The sequence below is a fragment of the Bombus terrestris genome, chromosome 12 (genome assembly GCF_910591885.1).
Source record: "Bombus terrestris chromosome 12, iyBomTerr1.2, whole genome shotgun sequence".
Lineage (NCBI taxonomy): Eukaryota > Metazoa > Arthropoda > Insecta > Hymenoptera > Apidae > Bombus > Bombus terrestris.
The window spans coordinates 3211337-3233694 of record NC_063280.1 but is presented as its reverse complement, the minus strand read 5'-3'; the positions used below and the strand labels follow the sequence as shown (position 1 = coordinate 3233694).

Sequence of the window (22358 nt, the reverse complement as noted above, 5' to 3'; positions counted from 1 at the left end):
TTACTTATCGCGTAGAAATAGAGGGGATTTCCAGAAGAAAATAATCATCGCGATGAGAATAGTCTGTTAGTCAGTTTATATAAAGTGATCTGTCGATTATATACAATTTATTTCATTGATTTAGCTAGTTTATGTTCGAGTGGTTATTTTAACGACTATAATTCCAAACAATATTGTGCAAATTATCAAGTTAAAACTATTGCGAAGTCATTATTCTACTGCCTGTGAATATTTATTAAAAATGGTAAAGACAAGAAGATTCATTGTAGCAAAACATTTTCAAAAGAATCCAGAGCCATCAGATTTGCAATTGATCGAAGAAGAATTACCTTCTCTTCATAATGGAGGTAAAGATTTTAATAATAGAGTTATATATGTATCGATTAAACAAATGCAAGTAGATGTCACATGATTTGTCATTAATCAACATTTGACATTGATGACTATGTATTTTTTAAAATAAAAAACTAGTTATATTGATATTCTTACTCATTATACTCATAAATTCATAGATCCATTATATTCATTGTTTGTGATTACATTTTTTCCCTTTAACATTGTACAACAACTTCAATATCAAATGATATAAGATGTAGTTATGTATTTATTTAACCCGTGATTCGTGACTTAACTCAACGGAGGTCACGATTAATATCTACGCGGCATTTATAAAATATCGTAGACATAACATTCATTATTTTGTCCTAAAATAGAAAACTACAGAATATTGTGTTCAGATATGATTTTTTAATACACATTTTTCTGATGATCAAATTGGAAGATATAAAATATCACTCAACAAAAACATACAAAATATACTCATTACTTTGAATTTACAGAGAAAATTGAAGAAGATTATATTTAAAAATATTCGTTTATTATTGATATGATTTTTAATATATGTACATTTCGTTGATATAATAGAAAAAGGAAAATATTATAAAACATTATTCAAAAATAAAAAGAAGGATACAATAAAAATTTATCTATGAATTTTAAAAATAGTACAGATAAACATTTTTTATATAAGAATTGTTTATATAGTGAAATTTGAATAAACGTTTTAGAAAATAACGTTGCATTGACGGGATGAAATTACATAACTTATATAAAAAATACATGCATTATATATGTTTCCAACGTCTACGCTGTGTGTTGAATAAGTTAGCAATCTATAAATGTCATAAATAGAGAAGAGTGTCATGCAATAATGGATGTTTTAACTTCTAAATGACATCATTATTGAATATATTTTATTCTTATGAAGAGAATGTTTTTAATGTGTTTGTACGTATTTCGTAGCTATCGCGATTCCGTAGGGTCAAATGAGACAATTATGATATCATTATCAACCTACAGACAATATCCCTTGTCATATTATTGCATAACAAATTTAAAATAAATCTTGCATTAGATGATTTAATATCTTTAACATTATGATTATCATACTATTAATAAGTACTAATTGTATGCAAAAATATTGACATTAAAAAATAAAAGATAATAAGAAATAAAAATATATTCTGTTTATATTAATATTTAATAATATTGTTAAAAAATTAAATATTGAAATAATTGTAATGTTGTGGAATAAATACGTATATACATATAATGTCCTAAAAGCTGAATAACATATGATTTATGTTTTCAGAGTACCTTGTCGAAGCAGAATATCTCTCTGTGGATCCTTACATGCGAGTTTATATTCAGAGATATCCAGTGGGTGCAACAATGATTGGTGCACAAGTAGCTAAAATCATTGAATCAAAGAATCCAGATTTCCCAGTAGGAAGAAGAATTGTTGGTTACTTGGGATGGAGAACACATACCATTATAAATCCACATCGTTCATCTGAATATGAACTCTTAAGTCAAAGACCAACACTGGTACCTGATATTGGAGATCTATCACCATCACTACATCTAGGAATTTTAGGAATGCCAGGGTAATAATTACTATATCAAATGTATATTTTGTAATCTGATCTGTTTTTATATAATTTTTTATAAATTTGACCAATATGATATATTTATCCATTGTAAACAATTTATTCAAAAGTTTCATATTCTCTATGTTAGAGCCACAGCATATTTTGGTCTTCTAGAAATTTGTAAGCCAAAACAAGGCGAGGTTTTTGTTGTGAGTGGAGCAGCAGGAGCTGTTGGTTCCCATGTTGGTCAAATAGGAAAACATGTTTTTGGACTTACTGTCATTGGTATTGCTGGTTCAGATGAGAAGTGTAAATGGCTTGTAGAAGAACTTGGTTTTGATCATGCTATTAATTACAAAAAAGGAGATGTTGAAGTTGCTTTAAGGAAAGCTGTGCCAAAAGGAATTGACTGCTATTTTGATAATGTACAGTTCTCTAGCATTATAAAATAATATCAAAATTTTGTCACAACATATTTATTATGGTTATGTTATAACAATAGGTGGGAGGAGATATTTCCAGTACTGTTATATACCAAATGAAACCCTTTGGTCGCGTAGCTGTATGTGGATCTATATCTTCGTACAACGCAGATTCATCATCGCTACCAAAATCGACGATTCTTCAACCGTCGTTTGTGTTTAATCAATTAAAGATGGAAGGTTTCGTAGTGACTCGTTGGAATAATCGTTTTTCAGAAGCCACACAAAAGAATCTTCAATGGATACAGGAAGGGAAGCTTCGCTATCGTGAAACAATTACAAAAGGTTTTGATAACATGTTTGATGCATTTGTTGACATGTTACAAGGAAAGAACGTTGGCAAAGCTGTTGTTCAAGTTTGAAGGCTCAAGAAAAGAATATTGTAATTTGTTTAAAACTACTTGTATACCTCTCTAAAATACATATATTTTTTGTCTTAATTTCATAATTTTGATTATAAACTCTCGTTGTTCATATAGTAATTAGTATAAACAAAAGATACAAAGTAATTAGCATAGACAGTTTTATTGCAATATATTACACAGATCATAATGCATCACAATGAATAATTACATTCGGTTTTTTTGATGCCCGAGAGCATGATCCTTAAACCTTAGGTACATATCTTAGTAATCGTAACGTTATGTCTAGTACAACCTTATACGATACCTTACTGAAAATTACGCAAACTTACATCCATTTCTACTTACAATATAATACATTTCTCGATTTAGTGGAAATTCCATTATACCGAAATTTCCTCGAGAGATAAAAATTTACACAGAAATTTCAATAATTTAAACAGAAATGTATTTGAATTCAATTTACATATACGCTATTACGGCAAATATTTCTGGCGATACAAATTAATTTTTATAATTACATTATCAAGACATCGTTGATGTTATGTCATAAAGTAAAAAGTTATTCAGAAAATATTTTGAATGTCTCATAGGATAGTACCTTTTATACAACTCAATTTCTTATCTTCAAGCTTTTCTTCGTAGATTTAATTTATATATGCTATAAGATCCATTTTCGCGAATCGAACATAGTACAATGGAACATGTATACAATGCTGTCGCAAAATTGTCGATGAATTAACTTTATTCGTTCATTTCGTCTCATAAAAATTATTTAGACTTAAAAAATTCGAGGCGCGATAAAAATCGGGCATTCATTTTAATAAACAATGAAAGGAATAATTCAAGGAAACTTTACTTATTTGTTTAAATACTTTTTTCTTTAATTATAAAACTTATCTAAAACTAAAACTTTAAATTGTTTGTTCTAGGAAATTATTTTGGCACAATTTTGTTGCGATTTTCATCGTGTCATATATTTCTGATTGTTTTACATCATCTAGTTATTGGAAGATGGGTTCACAGATCGCAAAAAGTAAAATTACATCTACACAAAGATAAGCTTTACCGTTAAAAAAGATAATGTTGCAATTGCTAAATACAAAGATTGTATTACGGTTAAAAGATTGGAAATCATTTAGAAGCTCTAAATCTCAGGATACGCACAGGAGAATCTATCACTCTCACGAACGTTTTTTTCAAGTTCCATAAGAATTTCACGGATAAATTATAGAATGATTTCATACATTCAAGGTCACTTTAACTGCAAGTTACATCTACCAAACATGACTCAATATTGCTTTTTATTCCTTTTTCTTATGTAATGTATTGGTATATTGAACATTCATAGTCAATTTAAACGCAATCTTTTACATTTCTTAACATGTAAAATAATTAGATGTCATAAATAACTTAGTGACCTCGACCGATCAAAACTTTTATCCTCAATCATAGTCTAAATTGTCGAATTTTCTCCTGTGAATCCCGAATCTGTAATGAACCATTATTATTTCATCGAACAGACACATTTTGATTATGATTTAAGCGGTAGTGAAACTTCCTTTGAAATTCACCAGATGTGTTTTTCATACACTTTCACTGCCTGCTAATTGTTCGACGTTTTTAATCCTGAATCATGAGTCACGATCGTGTCTCATCAAACGAACACGTTTATATCAGGATGATCACTGGAATTTCATCACGTGACATTGATCTCCTCGTCTTCTTCGTTCTCTGTTTGTTCTTCCGGCCGTTGAGGACTCGTTAAAGGACTCACGTCGCTCAAGTCCATCCTCGGCCTATCTCCATCCGCGTCGCTTAAGTCAGGATTCGGATTGTTCTTGTTTGGCAACGTTTGTTCTCGAGAACCTCCGGTTGCTAGCAACTCTCTCTCTTTGCTATTCCTCCATTTCATTCGCCGATTTTGGAACCAAATCTTCACCTGAAAATTATATTCGTAATTCGAAACATGTTCATTTTGGATGATGATGTACAACTTACTTCAATAACATTGTAACGTTCGAATGACAGAAGATACGATCGACGATTGATCGAATTGTATCATAGAATGATCAGTGGAGAAAGGTGTAATAAAGCGTAGGTGTGTTAAAATTATATTGATAGACAGTTTGTCTAGAATTAATTGTCTATCATTATCTTTACCGCAGTAAAAGCGAAAAAAGCAATTTTATATTAAACAGGATCATCTCGAATTTTCCCCTAATGGCGTCGAAGAGATGAGTTCTTCGTGTTCTTGGCCTTCTTCCTGATGAACATTAGATAAAAATTGGAGGAGAGATCGGTAGTTATTCTTTCTATTAACGTATCGATGATGTCAATCCTACATTTACATCAAATTATTCAAATTCTATCGACTCGATAACGATGGACGATTATGAACATTACCTTTTAAAATATGCCTTAGACTTTGTAATCATTTATGTGGGAAAAAAATAGAAATAACTAGTTCCTCGTGTTGTTGTTTTTTTTTTTGAGATACTAATTATTAGATTGCGGACTTTTATGCATGCTAAATTTAAAGCAGTAGAAATGTATATAATACGCAAAGATATATAAAATACGCGTAATAGAGAACAAGATATAATTTTTAGTAGCTGAAACAAATCTTTACTGAGGTTCCTTTTTTTCACTTCGTTCATAAAAAATGCGAATCTTTCTAAAAACCTGGTACTTGGTTAATGAAAAATTTATAAAGAGTGGCGTTGATCGACTTGCCCTCTCAGAGACTCACATGTTAATACAATAAGTATTCACATATGTATATTTCTCTCCAGCTCTCCTATAAACGTGGTAACCTGCGAGATGGAGATGGGAAGAGGGTGCGGCGTGATTTTCGTAATATTAAAGACCATGCATTACCGAACCGTTGAACGGGCCAACGTCAAACGCACATGAACTCTGAAAATTTTCCACCCTTCCCATCCCTTTCCCGCCGAGTTTCGCCTTCGTACCACCCTTCCTTTTCTCCAGCCTGATCCTGCTCGCCACTTTATTATAGCCTTAAGCTACGTCGAAGCGTTGACCCTGGGGCCGTGGATTGATTTACCTAAACCGCTTTTCGAATTTTCATCGGTCGCCACTCTGTGCAAGAATGCCTGTGAGCCTAGTACGTGAATGCATTTGACATCTTTGCTGGATCTTAAAAGTTCTTTTCAATTTGCCTTTGGAGTTTTCCAACAAGGCGTTAGACCTTATGTAGAATCGATTTTATATTGTACTTCTCGTTCTTGCTTCTACTTGGAGAAAGGGAATCCGAGATTTTCAGCTTACTTTGGATTTTCGTTTCGTGAAGCAAAGAAATCTGTTGAATTTGAGTATAATGAACATACGTATGTCGCTGGGATGAGTTATTTGAAAGGGATCGTATTAAAACTCTTTCAGAATGAATTTTTCTTTTAATAGTGAACACGATTGTATAATACTGTGTGGTTATGTTTCATTCGAACTTGGTAAAGTTCGGCATAATATTTAAAATGGAATATGTAGTTGCATTTGTGATGGAATCGTATATCCCTGTGAGGAGATCTCAATGTAACGATATCACAATGACTAGAATGATCTAGCAGTTTTTTTAAAAGCGACCAGCTTTAATTGTCTAACATCGTACAACGTGCAAAAATCTTTTCCGTGGCATAAAGAAATACGAATTTAAAAGACACACACAGAAACACTAATTGATTTCATCGTTAGCGATTATGTAATAGGAAATAATTGGTGACGTGAAATCGATGGAAAAAATCATTGTAGTCATTGTTCATACGTTTTATAATCGCTTGTAATTTAGGATGATATTACGAACGATTTTGCGCAAAGTATCAACAACTTTTGAAATCCGTTCAACAACATTATCTGCACTTGACGTTCGCCCCGTCGTTATTAATATTGCTTGGCTTCGGTGGTAGGGAGGGTGAGAAATTGATAAAAAAGTTTATTATTCTTTAATATCTCGTCGAATATTTTATGAAACTTCGTTTACGGACGTGTTGCATGCATCTGACATACTGAAATGCGAACGGTTTGGGTGCATCATGTTACCTTTCATCCTTTGAACTTTCATTTCTTGAATTTTTTTATTTTTACCTTTTTTTTTTATTTGTTTCGATTCCTTCTTTTTTTCTAATAGAAATGAGAATGAATTTTAATAGAAATTTTTAAATAGAATGAAGTTTGCGTTATTGATAGACTCTATATTGGTAACGAGCTCATTCTGACGGTTTTGCTGATGGCAATCGATCATTTTCTAGATTGGGTATTGAACATGTGTCTAGGTAAGGATTTTTGCATCAAAATTTTACATGCAGTTAGTTCAACTTAACGTGGATATTAATGAGAATCTATGAGAGTTTAATACGCAGTTGGATATTTCAAGCTGCTGATTAGATAAGTTTTTATAGTTTATCGAAAGTACTTTTATTTGTAGAATTCAGAGTTCGTTATTGCCAATCATTTTTGATTAGATTGATTTCAATTTTTTGTAAATATAGATATGATAAAGTATATTCTGAACACAACTATCAGTCTACTTAACAGTTAATAGTCATTGAAAGAATAAGTTTTAAATAGGACTTCGAACTTGTTTTTAGAAACTTGTTTTAGAAAAATATTTTATTTTCAAATATAAAGCTGTATTTCCTTTCATATTAAAAATTCAACTTAAATTAATTATGTTATATATAATTTATATAATACATAATATATAGATATATTATAATTATATTTAATATAAAATAGTAATACATAATTTGATCGATAATTAACTATATATTAACACAGTTAGAGCAACGATGAATTGAAACTTTCACCATGCATATAAAAGTGTAAAATTAAACTTATAGAACGTTAAAGAGACAAAAGAAAGAAACACGAGTTAGATATGACGGATTAAACGCAATAGGAGAGGCGAGAAAATTACATGGATCTGCCAGGGATTAATTTACACAAATTGTTTTCGTATTTTCATTCGGCAGGGTGTGTGCGCTTGACAGGATGCAGAACCCTAACGATTCGACGCGATAATACGCTCTTTAGCAATAGGGTAAACGCGCGTTGTATTCTCAATACCGCGGCTGGCCCATCTTTGTCGCGAAAACACCATTGCACAATCGCCATGTAATTGCGCTGTCGACGTAGTTCATTGAAATTGAATGAAAAAAATGTTCGAAAAAATATTGAAAATTTTAGACGAAAATATTTGAAGAAAATACATTTTTATTCCGCTTAAAGCAATTGTAGTAAATAGTTTGGTAACAATAATTTGTATACCGTTTAAAATAATCAAGGAGTTACTCTTGGAATTATTTAATAACATTTTGATAATTTCGCATATTACATGAATTTACCAATTTAACAGACATTTTTAAGTACCTAATAATTATTCAAAGATCTTATACATTTCTATATTTTAATAACTGATATAAATTGTTCTTTATAGATTTGGCGAACGATTTTATGGAAATGAATTTTTGTGGTATTTAAAGTAGCCAAAAGATTAATCTTAATCGTTCGATAGTATTTTAATAATTTTCTACTATATATTATACATTTTTACATTCTAATAATTGCTACAAATTGTTCTTTATTGATTCTGTCATTTATTGCTTGATAATCCATTCGTTTAAGTACGATCTACAATTTCGCGCGAAATTTCGCAACGTTTAACTTGACAGCGACGTTTCAACGTAGTGCGTAAAAATTCTGTTTAAAAGCTTTTGTTTTTTGCTTGGTTAATTAAATGATTTATAATTAATAATTTGCTGCTCGTTTAAATGAAAACTTCGGGTAGATATATTCAGGAAATACACGCGTCGGCGAAATTGCCTCTTTTTTTTCACGAGGGAAGTGTAAATCCGGGAAATCGGACGAGCGGATGAAATAAACGCTCGAGTGTTCGCTCGTTTAAAAGGCAAAAATCCCTCGAAATCCGATGCTTCCTGCGAACGAAAGAGATTAAAGAGGGAGGTTAATATCGAGCTCAAGACGTTGCTCGCTTGGGGTTGAACACTCCATCCGAGGATCCTCGAAAATCAAAAAGAGGGGATCGTTTCACCCGAATATAAATATTAAAAAAAATAGTAGAAAGTCATTCTCATTAACTGCTTTAACTTTTATTCTTCGTTATTTCATGTTTAATGAGATTCCTTTTAATTAAATAATCGTAATGGAATTTTGAGGATGAATAGTAAAGAAGATGAATCGCGTGTAGGTGTAATGACAGAAGCAAAGAAACATATATATATATATATTTCAGAATATTTCAAATAATCTCTAAACATTTTACTCTATCTTTGAATAAATGTTACATTTATTCGTTGCTATTTGATATTTAACGAGGCTTTTTTTTTAATTAAGTAATTGTGAAAACGAATCAACAAGAAAATCTTGGGAAAGATAGATTATTTATCTAACACTAATTGCGTGTATATAATATTAAAAGCAAAGGGAATTTTGGGGACGATATTTGTACGAGTTTCGAGAGAACGGAAATTGCGGGATGCATTCCAGGGAAATCAAGGGATTCGGTACTTCCGCACTCCCCTTTTGGCGTGATCCTTCTTCTTTTCGTTTTACGTTTTGCAAGTGGCGACGGTGATTGATTGTCCCGTCAGCGGCAGACAGATTCGGAACTGTATAACAAAAGTAACAAAGCGGTTCTCCGTTCGGTGTGAAAGACGCGAGGCTTTTCGGAGAAGTTGAATCATTTCGTTGTTCACGCTTTTCGTTCGTTTTGTCCGCGTATCGCGCTACTCCTCGCTGCCGTCGATCATTTTTATAAATTGTTCGAATTGTTTCTGTCAGCTGTGTTGAAAAATATTTCTTATTCTCTTTCTTCTCTACATCTATCTTCCCTTCATCACTGACACCGATCGTCCCATTTTATTTCAACTACTTTGACACTCGGCTTATCAGCTCGTGAGGATTGGAGTTGTCATTAATGACCGTAACGCGTTATTTCGACAACAAAACTATATAAAAGTGATTTAAATTATAACGAACGATTACTCGACCAATCACGTTCGATGAGATATAATCACTTCAATCGTTGGACTGCAATCTTCGATTCACCCTCTCCACCCTCTTCGCCGTTTAATCGTCAACTTATTGGCCGTAGCCACACAGTAGCGCGTTCCTTTCATCCACTCTAAATCCTCGTCTCGATTAAACACGTCGATAGCAAAGTTCGCTATATAAGGTGACACGCTATTCGAAGTGCTAAAATCGTCATAACTCTCTCCCTCTCCTACCGTTTAACTCGCCTTCTGCCACTTCTGAATCATTCTGGCGAACCCAAGACCATCTCGAGGATCTATATAAGAAATATATAATTCTCCTGTAATATAACTGCAGCCCTTTGGGATGGCTATTAAAAAAGGAGCTGGGAACGTTTCACGCGGGCCGCGCTAAGGATCGGTCCATACGAAAGGATCGGGCATAACGACGACATCCGAAACGCGTTCTATAGAGTGGGTAATCGTTAAACGATTGGCTGCAGCCAGCCTACCGGTCTCTCCTTTCGCGAACCACCCTCTAACTCTCTCCCTCCGCCGTAGCTTGAAAGTTCTCCTCTATTCTGCTCCCTTCCTCGCGCCCACACGCGACCGCCCTTACTTCCGCCTCTGCCCACCCCAACTTTCTGCCCCTACCTTCAGGACTATGGCTACCACCCCCTAGTTCTGGCACCCTCTTTATCTCCCTACGACTCACCACGTCCCTCCTTCGTCCTCTGGTATATACACATACACAGTCACACTCACACGTATATTATATATACAAATACAAATACGCTTGTATGTATGTGCGTATGTATATAGGAGGTACGATAGGTATTTCTGTGCGCGGTGGTGGCGCCATCTGGTGCAGTTTAATAAAAGACGATCGATTATGACGTCGGCCTCAGAACTACCCCTCAGTCTCGCTCTCTCCATGATCCTCTTCCTCGCCAGCCTGTCTTCCCTCCCCTCTTTTCTTCCCCTCTTTCTCGGTACTCCTTCTGTACATAATACTTCACCAACCCCTCTTTTGTCTCTCTACCCCTCTCGATAGTCTCACCCTATCGCGTCGTTCTTTCCTTCCTGTCTCTCTTCTTCGTTCCTCTTTCGACTCGTAGCGCTGATCGTCTTTCTCTTCGTTTTCCTCCCCCGATTCGATTCGAGCGGCTCGCCACCGCGTGCACCGAGAGAGGAAGGGTACAGCGAGGGTAGAAGGACGCATAGAGAGAAGAGAGAAAGGGTGCACCGAGAGAGGAAAGAGTGCAGCGAGGGAAGAAGGGTGCACCGACACCCTCCGCCAACCTGGTCACGGTACCGGGTCGTTTCGTGGCGGTGCGGTGGGGCGAAGAGGTCGAAGGGCACAGAGGCGGAGAAAAGGGGCGAGAAGCGGGCACGGACAGGGTGCTAGAGAGCCAGAGAGGGATTCTCTCTCTTTCCTTTTTTTTTTTTTTTTTTGAAGGGGGTATGGTGCGGTCAACGGAGGGGCGAGTGGGTGAAACAGGAGAAAAAAGGAGGAGAAGAGGAGGAAGAGGTACGGCACAAAGCTACCACGGCGCGATTCTGCGGCCGAAGGGTTGGCTGATGTATGGAAAGGAAGTCGGCTCTTAATGGTTGAGGGTGGGGAGGGAATCCAACCCTCCGGATTTATATCGGCGGTCCGCGTTTCATCGGTGATGCTTTAATCGAGCCAGCCACCCGCTGATAAACGATAGTGTTAATCCGTTTATCCTTGAATCTATGCCACGTTTAATTAGTCCCTCTTTTATGGGACGCAATCGTGATAGTAATTAGTTTCAAAGACCGATGTCGATTAAGTTGGTGCATAACGCGTAAATTATTTGCCACGTCGAATTTTTACTCTCGTTCGATATCACTGGGACATTAATAACAACAATAGTTTAAATTGGATTACTAATTTCTCGAGTATTTTATCTCATTTTATATTTTACATTTTACACCGTAAAAATCGTCAATCATCTTTACCACGTAAGATGCAAAGTATAGATTAAATTTGGAAATATGTAAATTATTATGATCGTCTGTTACCGGACGACAACAATAAGGGTTAACCCTTTCGATATGATAGTATAGCAGAGTTGTGTAAAATGCGTACTAAACGTAGTTACACTTTTGTGTATTTAGAAAGAAAGTAACTTTCCCAGTTGCTTTAATAAAAAGCAAATTCCATTCTTCATAAGATTTGGAGAAATTTACTGGACAAAAAAGTCGGGTTCTCCTATTTATAAGACTGTCTGATTTTATAGACACGAGCGGAGCAATTTTCACGAAGGGTGGGCGCAAAAGGGGAGCGTAACCGGAAATCAACGTCGACCGCGGCTGCTTTTACTTGGGACACGAGCTGCGAATTTGGAATTCGTCTGCGTGCCAGTGGTATAACGCGGTACAGCTGTGAATGGCTACGACCTGGCACGAATGGGAAGCGATATTTCCGGGCGAAATGTCGCGCCAGCGATATCAAACGCATTCGATTGCGACATGTGAAGATGTTTGAAGGCCGTTTTGAAAGTTATATGACAGGGAGAATGAAACGGTCGTCCTGCTATCTTCCTAAAGAACTTTAACACGACGGAGAATTATTTTAATTAATTACGCGTTCGGAAGAGTGTTGCTAGATAGACAAAGCTAAATTAACTATTATCAGTTAAACGAATATACGTAGTTCCATAAAATTTGTGTCCTACGTAAAATGCCTTCCTCAAAACAGAGCAAGTTCAATTTGAGACATTGTTTCAAACGATTATTGTATTGCAATGTTCAAACATAATACCCGATCTGCTAAAGAATGTACTAAAATATACTTAAAAGAAAGGAATCGTAAAAGATTGTACAATGTAAACAAATTGAAGCGTATCAAATATCAAAGGAACTGTTCAAATTTAAACTACTTTAAACTACATTATTAAATTAGTTGGGAGAACTATCCTCCTTCAGAATTCCTATAAATTATCCAGATAATGCTCGAAAGTCGTCACAAATAAGAGGTTCTCAAACTTCCCGTGAATGTGCAGCATCGAAACCAAGATTAACAACTTTCAATACCATCACGAAAAAAGTACTCATCCTGAAAAAATTTTGTAATAAATAATCAAATGACACACAAAGCGATTAAAAAACGTGCAAACCGCTTTTATCAAAATCGACAGAGAAAATAATGGTGAAGACGAACCTAATGATTCCATGGAACTTAATGGCAAGCAAGAGGGATGAAGAGAAAACAAGAATCTATCGAGACTCTATTCGATCTTCAGCGATCTTATCGGTCGCAAGGCGGACACTGCGGTTTCGTGGAAAGTGATTAAAGTTGATTCACAAAAGGATGAATCTATATGTATACCGCGGTATTGTATATTCATGGTTTCTTAGTTCGTCTGGCGTCTGGGGTAGCCGGCGCTTTCTCAAAGTAAAATCCATAATGCATGAAGGTCCGCGGGCTAAGCCGAACAGCTTAAGCCGTAAGATATTGCGCGACGTTATATTCATGTTATGCCCTGTAAGAGGCGGCCTTTGTTTTTAATATCCATCGCAGACTGTACCGCGGCAAGTTTAGGGTAACGTTATGACCAACTTCCGTGATCTCTCGCTCAATTTTTGATCCTCTCTGAAATCTCCCGGAGAAGAGATCAACGGCGCGGCGTCTTACAAAATATCAGAAACAAGATGAAGTAGAATCTTTACTCTTTAATCGTCCTTCGGCTCGTCTTCGCTTGACTCGCATTTTTCCGTTAGATTGTAGATTTTCCATTAGATTTTATACTTTAGAAAATTTCCTAGATTTGAACCAAGAATGTGAAAGAATCGATACGCAGTATTCTCATGACTCGATCTTAAGATTGTCTTAAAACGTTAGAATTGCTTTTCTTGGTTGGAACTACAATGAAATTGGGGCATGAAAAATTCAAGAGTCACAGCAGTATCCGAGAGATTAGAAATTCCACGTTTGAAAGAAATCAAATGAATTAATTTGTTTTTGCTACTGAGTTTTTCTAGAGGGATTTCATGGCCGAAGAATGGTCTGATTAAAAAGATTAAACGTGTAACATGATGCATTTTTATTATTTTATTTTAATACATTGAAAAGGGATTGATTTCATAGCTGTTGTCTATTCACTTGTGTCTAAAATTCATTTACTTCTAAAGACGCTATAAAGAAAAGAACACGATTTCGCGAAATTCGGGGTACGAAAATGAAGGATATGCGTTCAGGGATAGTTTTTTAAATACTTTCGCAAGAACTTTCATCGACATTCTCGAAAACGTGAAAGAACTACATGAAATATCTGTAGTAGCATTCTTCATCAAACGAGACAAACGATCAAGATTACGTTTACTGATCGGGGTAAAAGATCGATTACTGTGTAAATAGTAGGATGGTCCTTCTACAGAGAACAGTGACCGATTGTTCTAGGAAAAGGTTGTTCAAAGTAAACTCGATCCAAGAGCAGTACTAATGGCTACAAATTGATTTGACCGACGGAATTCAGGAAACTCTATATTTGGGTGAAATGCAAGCCTAATGGTCGATCTATCTAACGTGTCAGTGTCAGTTTCATGGGAAAGGGCAAGCTGCTTCTATTTTCCGCGCGAACCCATTCAAACATCGGGATATAAACATGGAAGAACAAATTAATTTAAACAACTTTCTCTTCTATTCTTTCAATTTTTTTTTATAGTTCTGTTTTAAAAATAATATTAGGTTTATTATCTATCTAGAAAAATAAAAATATTTCTGAGCGAGATATAATATCGACAAGGGGCTATTGTTTTGGATCAAATTAAAAATCGAAGACTAAATGTACAGTGAGAAGGAGAAACTCGTTTTTTCCGTGAGGATTAAATAAGCTGTCAGTAGCACCGAATGCGAGCTATTATTCTTCGCGCGACCTTTATAATTCGTTAAATCTTCAAGACGTCTCGATCATCAGAAGAGTAGTAGCTTCCTTATTTTGGAGATAAAGAAATGGAAAAGATGGAGGGTGCGTTTTAATTTAGCATTTTGCGTTGTGAGATCTTCAACTAACGCCGTGTCTTCTGCTTTTCCTCATCTCCCCACATTCTTGTAATTATTTTATTAAAATAAATTAATAATCCGAATGCTTTAATAAATATTTCCAGCTGTTACTTCTTACGTTTCAATTAATCTTGTAAATAATATAATAATTTTCATTAAATAATAACATAGCAAACCAACAATAATCAAATAATTAATTATCTGGTATCGAAGTATGATAAATTCTTAGAAAAGATATGTAACTATAAAATAAGCAAAAAATAATAAATGCAGCGTATAGAAATAAATAGAAGCAGGTTCGTTCTTAATTTGATTTTCGACGAGATTAAAAATTACTCTTTACATCATGAATTAATATTGGCGACGTGACTCTGACAGGTCTGGTATCTTGTAAGAAAGAAGAACCGACGCGATGCCGTCGGTTTTGATTATTAAAAAGATAACAAGCCCTCCGGACCCTCTCTTTACTTTTTCCTACGCTTCCGCTTGCCCGACGGAAACGTCTTAAGCACAAAAGTGCCTGCTGCTCTTAATTCCGCTTAATTTAAGGTCGACGCGTTGATGAATCTTGCCCGGAGGCGATACGGACGGTTTTGACATGATGCTGTACCTACAATGTTACTTCGTGACAGGACTCAAACTCTTTCATTCGTTGTTTATCGTCTGATCAATCCTACTAAACTTTTCGGAATTTTATATCTTCACGGACAAACAATAAAATTAAAAGGGTAGTATGATACTTTTTAAACGCTACGGTGACGAAAAAAATGTTGAGCAGAATTCTAGAATTTTTTTTTCATAGCGACGATGTTGAAAGGCAAAATTCGATAATGTAAATTGACCGGAAAGAGTTGTAAATTAAATATTATAGCTGTAGCCACAGCCAAACAATATGGAAACAAGAAGAAAAAGAGAAAGTACTAGGTAAGTTCTTAAGTATTTAATTTTTCTATAAAAAGGCCGGCGATAGATGAACATTTTCCTGTCGTTAAACGAATCGAGAGGAACAAAGACGTGGATACGGTCGGAGAAGGGTGAGTTCACTCACCATCACTAATTACTTTAGTCAACCCCCTTTAACCCTCGACGTCCCTCTTAAACCCACCCTCGTCATAAACTGTAGTGAAGACTCGAACCTGAGTGAAACGGCACCTTGCCTTCTCTTCACTCTATCCCCAACCCTCTCTGCTCCGCGCCACTTCTCAAAGTACAAACCTACCCCTTGGAAAAGCTTTATTATTATCATCCACCCGTACACCGCAAGTCTTTAATTAAATCTCACGAAAGATTCATAAAACCGGTATGATTACAGATACGACAAAGGACGGAACTTAATCCAAAAAGATGCCTCCACAATACAACGGGAGACTTCGTCTTTCTTCAAGATTCATTTCTTTTAAATATCGTTTTTATTTATTTACAGATGCAATTTTTATGGAAAAATTTGGAACGAATTTAACTATTTCCTTTTCTAACCTTGATACACGGATTGATTCATTTTGTGTTTCAATTTTCAATGAATACTTTAACCCTGCTACGATCTTCGAATTCTTATATTTCAATCCTGCTCTCATTTCAGCAAGAGAAAATAATTGGATTTGTAATGCTTTAAGAAGATGCTTAACGTAACATTCAAACATCCGGAATACCAATAAAGATTTTTTCATATTTTCTTCAAATTTAAAATATTTTTTATCATCGGGCAAATATAATAGAGTCAAAAATGATCCAAAGAATGTAGTAAAATCAAATCAAATTCCCATTTGAACGTTTTACAGAGATCTTTGCAGATACAAACGAGGTAGATTTAATTAATAATTGGTAAATTAAGTTGAAAAGTAGTGATTAGAAAAGAACTCGTTGCAAGAGATCAGGAAATCCAGCATCTGCTGCTTATAGTCGAACATTATTAAGAGAAACAGAAAAGAGGAACTCGAGAGGGAAGAGAAAGCCATCATCGGACAATAATCGCTTTTATGGGTGTTCGTGTGGTGAACCGTGATATTAGATAGCAGCCAAGTGCGCAAAGCCCATGCTCCTCAAATCGCACAACACTCAACATACCTTCCAACAACTTGGAGATTGTTCTTTTCTTTCTCCTGTTTCCTACGTAACGATAGAAACATTTACGATCGAGTTACGTTTTATTGTTCCAAAAATAACATTGTCACTTCCAATATCTCGAGATTCAATGTCACAAAACTCAAATCCTCCGCACAACTAAAACCCCGTCAGCTACTTCTTATTAAAATAGCTCTTTTTACTCACCGACTGACGTAAGTCTGAAAATTAACAAAAATATGCTCTCCGGGCAGAAAAATTTCAATGAAAAACACAAAATGCTCCAAAGCTCCAAAGATATATCGCTACAATTAGGTAACGTCACTTCCAACGATCTTTCTTCGCTAAACAGGGTTGTCGACGATTCTGCTGACCGATGATATTTCAACCCTTTAACAATTTTATTGGGACAGCTCGTGAAATCTCGTTCGATATGCGGGAGCCTTTGCTCGTAAAAGAAGAGAGATCCTTGTATCTTCACGCTGGTACTACCAGTTGTTCCAACTAAAGCGGAAGAAGGAGAAGAAGAAGAACCTGAAGAAAGCAACGAAAGAGAGAGAGAGAGGACTCTCTCTTGTATATGCGAAGTTGCAAGAACCGTCAATTTACTGCAACTCCAAAGTATATGTATATATCTACTGGCATACATATATACGTATACGTGTATTTTTGTGTGTGTGTGCAGGTTTCTGTGCAGGAGTATGCGTGGTCTTTAGATTTCCTCGTAAAACCACAGGCAGAGTGGGCTTCAACCAATGGCAGTGGAGGCATGGCGCTCGAGGTGTGAATTATACATGAGAATATATCCTTCCGTGCCCTTTCTCTCCTTCTACGTTCTCTTTCTCTTACTGCCAACTTCATCTCCGTCTATTCAGACCGTTGCTAACCAATGGTTATCTCTTACCGTTATTTGCGCTTCATCTACATACTGCCATATGCTCGTAGCTATGCAAAATGTATCATCCTACCTTGGCTATATGTGGCGAATATAAACGGAACACCTTTTATCTGAGAAAGATCAATGCACGTGGTTGAATTTGCTCATAGCTATCTCTTCAACTGATCGAATCAGACGGGTTTGAATAGAGAAGCTTAATTACAACTAGACGATTGAATTAATTAGAATATTTGAAGATAGGTGAAACAGAGGTTTCTCCGGGATAATGTCTTTCCTGATTTTTGCAAAGTTATAGATGGCCATTTATTCGTTCCATTTCTTCGATATAGCGCGAGAATTCTATGTACACAAATTGTAATTGTTCAATTTAGCTGAGACTTTTACGATATACTGTTTGAAATTAGAACAAGCGATTTTGATAAAGGATGAATGCCGACGTAAGAATTAAAGCGTCATGATTATCGCAGATTTGTTTTAGGGACCAGATGTATCGAGAAAGGTAACTTCTGAATTATGTTTATTGTCGTATCACAACACGATAGTGAATCAATCCATCTTCTAACATTGTCCAACCTGGAATCCAATTCGACACAATTTCATCGTGCTTAGATAAATTTCATTGAATTACTTAAAGAACGATAAACTATACCACTCTATAACAAACTTTCACTCACAGAGAACAAATGAACGGTTCGAAAATGACTAACAACGCTAAACGTGCAAAAACAAGTTAAATTTACAGAACAAAGTAACTGACACATATCAGGTATAGTAACTTTCCACGATGAAGCGACGATCGAGGAAATGTATGTTATAATTATCTGACATGATAGAAGGAAGCACGATGACGGCGGAATTCATTGGCCGAGTAGGAAACAAAATTAGCTGGAACATTGCCGCACGCATCCCCCGGTTATCCGAGCGGATCGGCAAACTATGCTCATGAAATCAAATGAAACTAACTTACTATGCCATTTTCTGGGCATCCTTTGTTTCATTTGCGTCGCCACAACGAAGCTCTGGCCTGCTAGCGACGGCGAAGCTACGTTGGTGTGTTGCACACGACCCCACGCGTCGATATACGTGTGCAGCTAATGAACTGGCATCGCCCGATTAACCCCAAACCGGGGGTATTATATGCTTCTAGCACCATGTGCAGCCGCGGCTCTTTCTCCTATGTACACTACCGACGCGAGGTGATGATATCTCGCGTGATCACCTCCGCGTGGTCACCGCCCACAACTTTAAACTTCGTGATTTCGACGTTAGAATAGGACAGAAAATATCATGCGTCTTTGGACACTTCGTTTCTAATTGCGTTTAACCATTGAGGCGATAATAAATTTAGTTCACCTGTTTTGTTGGCTTGCTAATTGGTTTCACTATGGTGATGGTTACACATTCATTTCGTAAGATATGAAAGTTACTTAAGGAATTTAGACGTGTGTTTGAATTTTTTGATGAAAGATACGTAAGATTTTTGATACAGATATAAAATATACAGAGAGATAGTATATATAAATTACTCTTTGATTACAAGTACATATTATATGAAAATAATAACACTTGCTGCGAATGAACTTGTTATTCTTATTTGATTGTAATATATATAACTTATCAATATAATTTATGCGTCAGTTTGTTGAAAGTAGAAAAGGTGTGTTAGAGGAGTAGATACTGTTAAAAACTCGATACACAAATTCGATATATGAGAAAGATCGCCATAGTTTAGAACAAAATAGTTGTGCAGAAGAATGCATCGTGCTGGTTTGCTCACTTTGTCCTTCAATGAAACGATCCATAAAAATTCTATAAATGCAAAGTTATTAGAAAATATGTGAATCAAGTAAGTATACATACTGTTTTGTCAAAGTACAAAGTATGTATTGAAAAAATAAATTCCTTACGACAGCTCGATACATAAATTAGAGATACGATTTAGAAAAAGAATAAATGCCCACAGTAGTATAATATGACTTTAAGTTTAATGTTTTGTTAGAAATAATTCTATTATTAGTAGGTAAGTTAATAATCCCTATAAGAGGAGGAATCGGGCTTTCGATGCTTGTACAATGGTGACGCTATAAACGTGCTACGATTGTTAGAATCGCTTTTTGATTACTTTGCCGCTAATGACTCAGAAATGTATTAAATCGGTTTAATGGGATAACCGTTACGATCGAAATGTTTGCAAGGAGTTCAAATAGCCCGTAAAGTTGTTAGTACACGGGACTAGTAATGCTCTTTCTTTCGTTCTAGACTTGTGTTATGCGCATATTGTATATCTTTTATGTAAAGTAGATGCATATGGTAAAGTTTGAAGGCCGATGTATGTAGATACCACGTGAGAGTTGGCTCGGCGAAACCTGAGCATTAGTCTCCATCAATTCAGTGAATGGAATCGCTGGAGGGTGAGAGCAGTGGCTTCGTCGCTGAATTAAATGCTCCGTTGGGACCAGGTTTCGTACTTCGTTAAAGCGACAATTAGTGCCCTAATAAGGTCATTAAGCACCTTATATTCTACGACAACCTGGTCCCCTTACGTCTTCGTACGGATTAATTTCTTGATTATGCGCTCCACTATCAGCGAATATCGAATGCAATCATTTATGACGTTAATTAAATAAAAAATGTAATACGACTGATCGTATTACAGCATTAATAGATATATCGTGATCTTTTAATTACTCTTATTAAAGAAAATTCCAAACAAGGTAATTAGATTTTACCTTGCAAACAGTGTTATCAAATAAAATAAATTTACAAATAAACTAACCATTTAATTCTTAATAATAGTACAGCGTGAATCCGAATAACAAAGAACTACGCGCTTCGCTAGCTGGATCAGCAAATTAGTACGCTATTAAGATCATTAAACGCGGTATTAAGCATCACGTTGTTCATTCATGCGGCTGCGAAGGCAACCGCTTGATCATGACAAGCCTGTGTACATTATAATACACGCAAGTTTACCTGAATATGGCATATTTGATGCTATTATCTCGTATAATCATTATTACCCACGAAACTATTTGAGCTTTGACTTATTAACGAATCTGTTGCCTCTAATATTATAATCGATCATTCATACATGATGAAAATAACTTTCATTTATAATAAGTATTTCAACAGATATTTCCTTACCTGGGAATCCTTCAGGCCGAGCTTCTCAGCCAATTTCTTACGATCCGGCTTGCTGATGTACTTCTGTATCTGAAACCTTTTCTCAAGGCCACGTCTTTGAAGGTCCGAGAAAACCGCTCTTCTCATCATTCCTCGACGAGGTTTTCCACGTGCGTTTGTTGCCCATGGAAATACTAGGCCAGTGCTCGTGAAATCACCCAGCCCACCTTGAATCGCACCTGGAAACGCTGTCCCACCACCTGGAGCACCCGGATGATGACCTCCAGTTCCAGAACCCGCAACTACCGATTACATACGTTTTACATTCAGGAAGATTGCCTTGAGACATGATTTTTATTTTAAATGTTGAGATTGAAGTTATAAGTTACGGAAAAGAATATATAGAAATATCTAACACATAACACATAAGAAGTTATAAAAATTACAGATATATTAAAATCATTCTCTATAGATTTTAGTTAAAAGTATTAAAAGTAAGCAAAATGCACAGTAATATAAAAGTAGAAATAGTGGCTCGCTATAGACACTTCTCATGAATATATTATACGTGTTATATAAAACATTATGCAATTTCATTAACACTTTAAATGAGATACTACTGTCACGATTATAATATTATATGCACACGAAAGTTTTCCATTGATATTGACATTCAAATTTTGAAATTAGTAATAAAACATTGAATTCCATATCGTGGTGATAAAATGACGTTTTTACCCCAAAAGTATTAGGTGGCGCGAAAAATTTCTTTCGTTTTATAAGGAAATAGTAGATGCACAATTTTATTCTATTGGAAAAATGGGCCATACGTAATTCAATAAAATAATATAAAACAAAAAATGTTGTGCATCTGTTACTGCCTTATAAAACGAAAGAAACTTTTGGGACAACCTAACGTTATATTTTTATAACCAGTACAAAATTGCACTGTACAAGGAACAACCACATATTTACAGACACGAGTCAATTAGTATTGAAGCAATGTGTTTTCTTTTTTAATTTTTTCGTTAGAACGTGAAACCATTCTATCAGCATTTGGAAAAATGTCAATAGGCAAAATTTATTGCTCGTACGTTAAAGGCCCGGTCTCGATAGTAATTGAATCAAAGTCATCTAATAACGAACGGGCAATTGAATCTCCAGATCGTATCTGTACAATATTGCCAAGCTGAGCATGACAGTATTATCTGCGCCGATGATATTTGCACGCACTTGTTGCATGCGTGCATTTTGCTTGTGGCGGTGCATGTACATAATATGGTAGTGCTTTCACTGCACTTCATATGCACTCCATGTCCCATACGAGCCTACCTATAACAAGATATTCGATAAACCCGTGCCCGTGCACGTGCCCGCGTTTATACGCTTTGGCGCCATGTGCGGAAGTTTCGGTTTTAAATGTTCATCGAGATTGTGTTTCCGCCTCGCGTCCAGCTTGTTTATT

The 22358-nt window shown here is 35.6% G+C and overlaps 2 protein-coding genes across 3 annotated transcripts in view; one reads left to right on the top strand and one right to left on the bottom strand.

The window, feature by feature from the left end:
* Positions 1-22: 22 nt before the first annotated feature.
* On the top strand, positions 23-2853 carry LOC110119173 (prostaglandin reductase 1). Of its 2 annotated transcripts, none has more exons than XM_020866046.2 (4): positions 23-347; positions 1652-1946; positions 2080-2356; positions 2434-2853. In XM_020866046.2, exons 1-4 carry the CDS (start codon positions 242-244, stop codon positions 2773-2775), a joined length of 1020 nt encoding a protein of 339 aa, XP_020721705.1. In that variant the 5' UTR covers positions 23-241; the 3' UTR covers positions 2776-2853. The 2 variants fall into 2 exon arrangements, with proteins under 2 accessions (XP_020721705.1, XP_020721706.1); XM_020866047.2 differs by lacking the exon at positions 23-347 and adding an exon at positions 1136-1287.
* Positions 2854-2912: 59 nt separating this feature from the next.
* LOC100649939 overlaps positions 2913-22358 on the bottom strand; it is a 29189-nt gene continuing 9743 nt past the window's right edge. The window contains exons 3-4 of the mRNA XM_012314566.3: positions 20915-21195; positions 2913-4717 (exon numbers count right to left, since the gene is read on the bottom strand). Of these exons, the coding sequence (XP_012169956.1) occupies positions 4475-4717; positions 20915-21195 (524 nt within the window). The 3' untranslated portion in view covers positions 2913-4474. The remainder of the gene's footprint in view (positions 4718-20914; positions 21196-22358) is intronic.

Coding starts and splice junctions, on each gene's coding strand:
- LOC110119173 (XM_020866046.2), top strand. CDS start 242: ATGGTAAAGACAAGAAGATTCATTGTAGCAAAACATTTTCAAAAGAAT. Junction 1,947..2,079: donor GGAATTTTAGGAATGCCAGG/GTAATAATTACT, acceptor TCTCTATGTTAG/AGCCACAGCATATTTTGGTC. Junction 2,357..2,433: donor TTGACTGCTATTTTGATAAT/GTACAGTTCTCT, acceptor TTATAACAATAG/GTGGGAGGAGATATTTCCAG.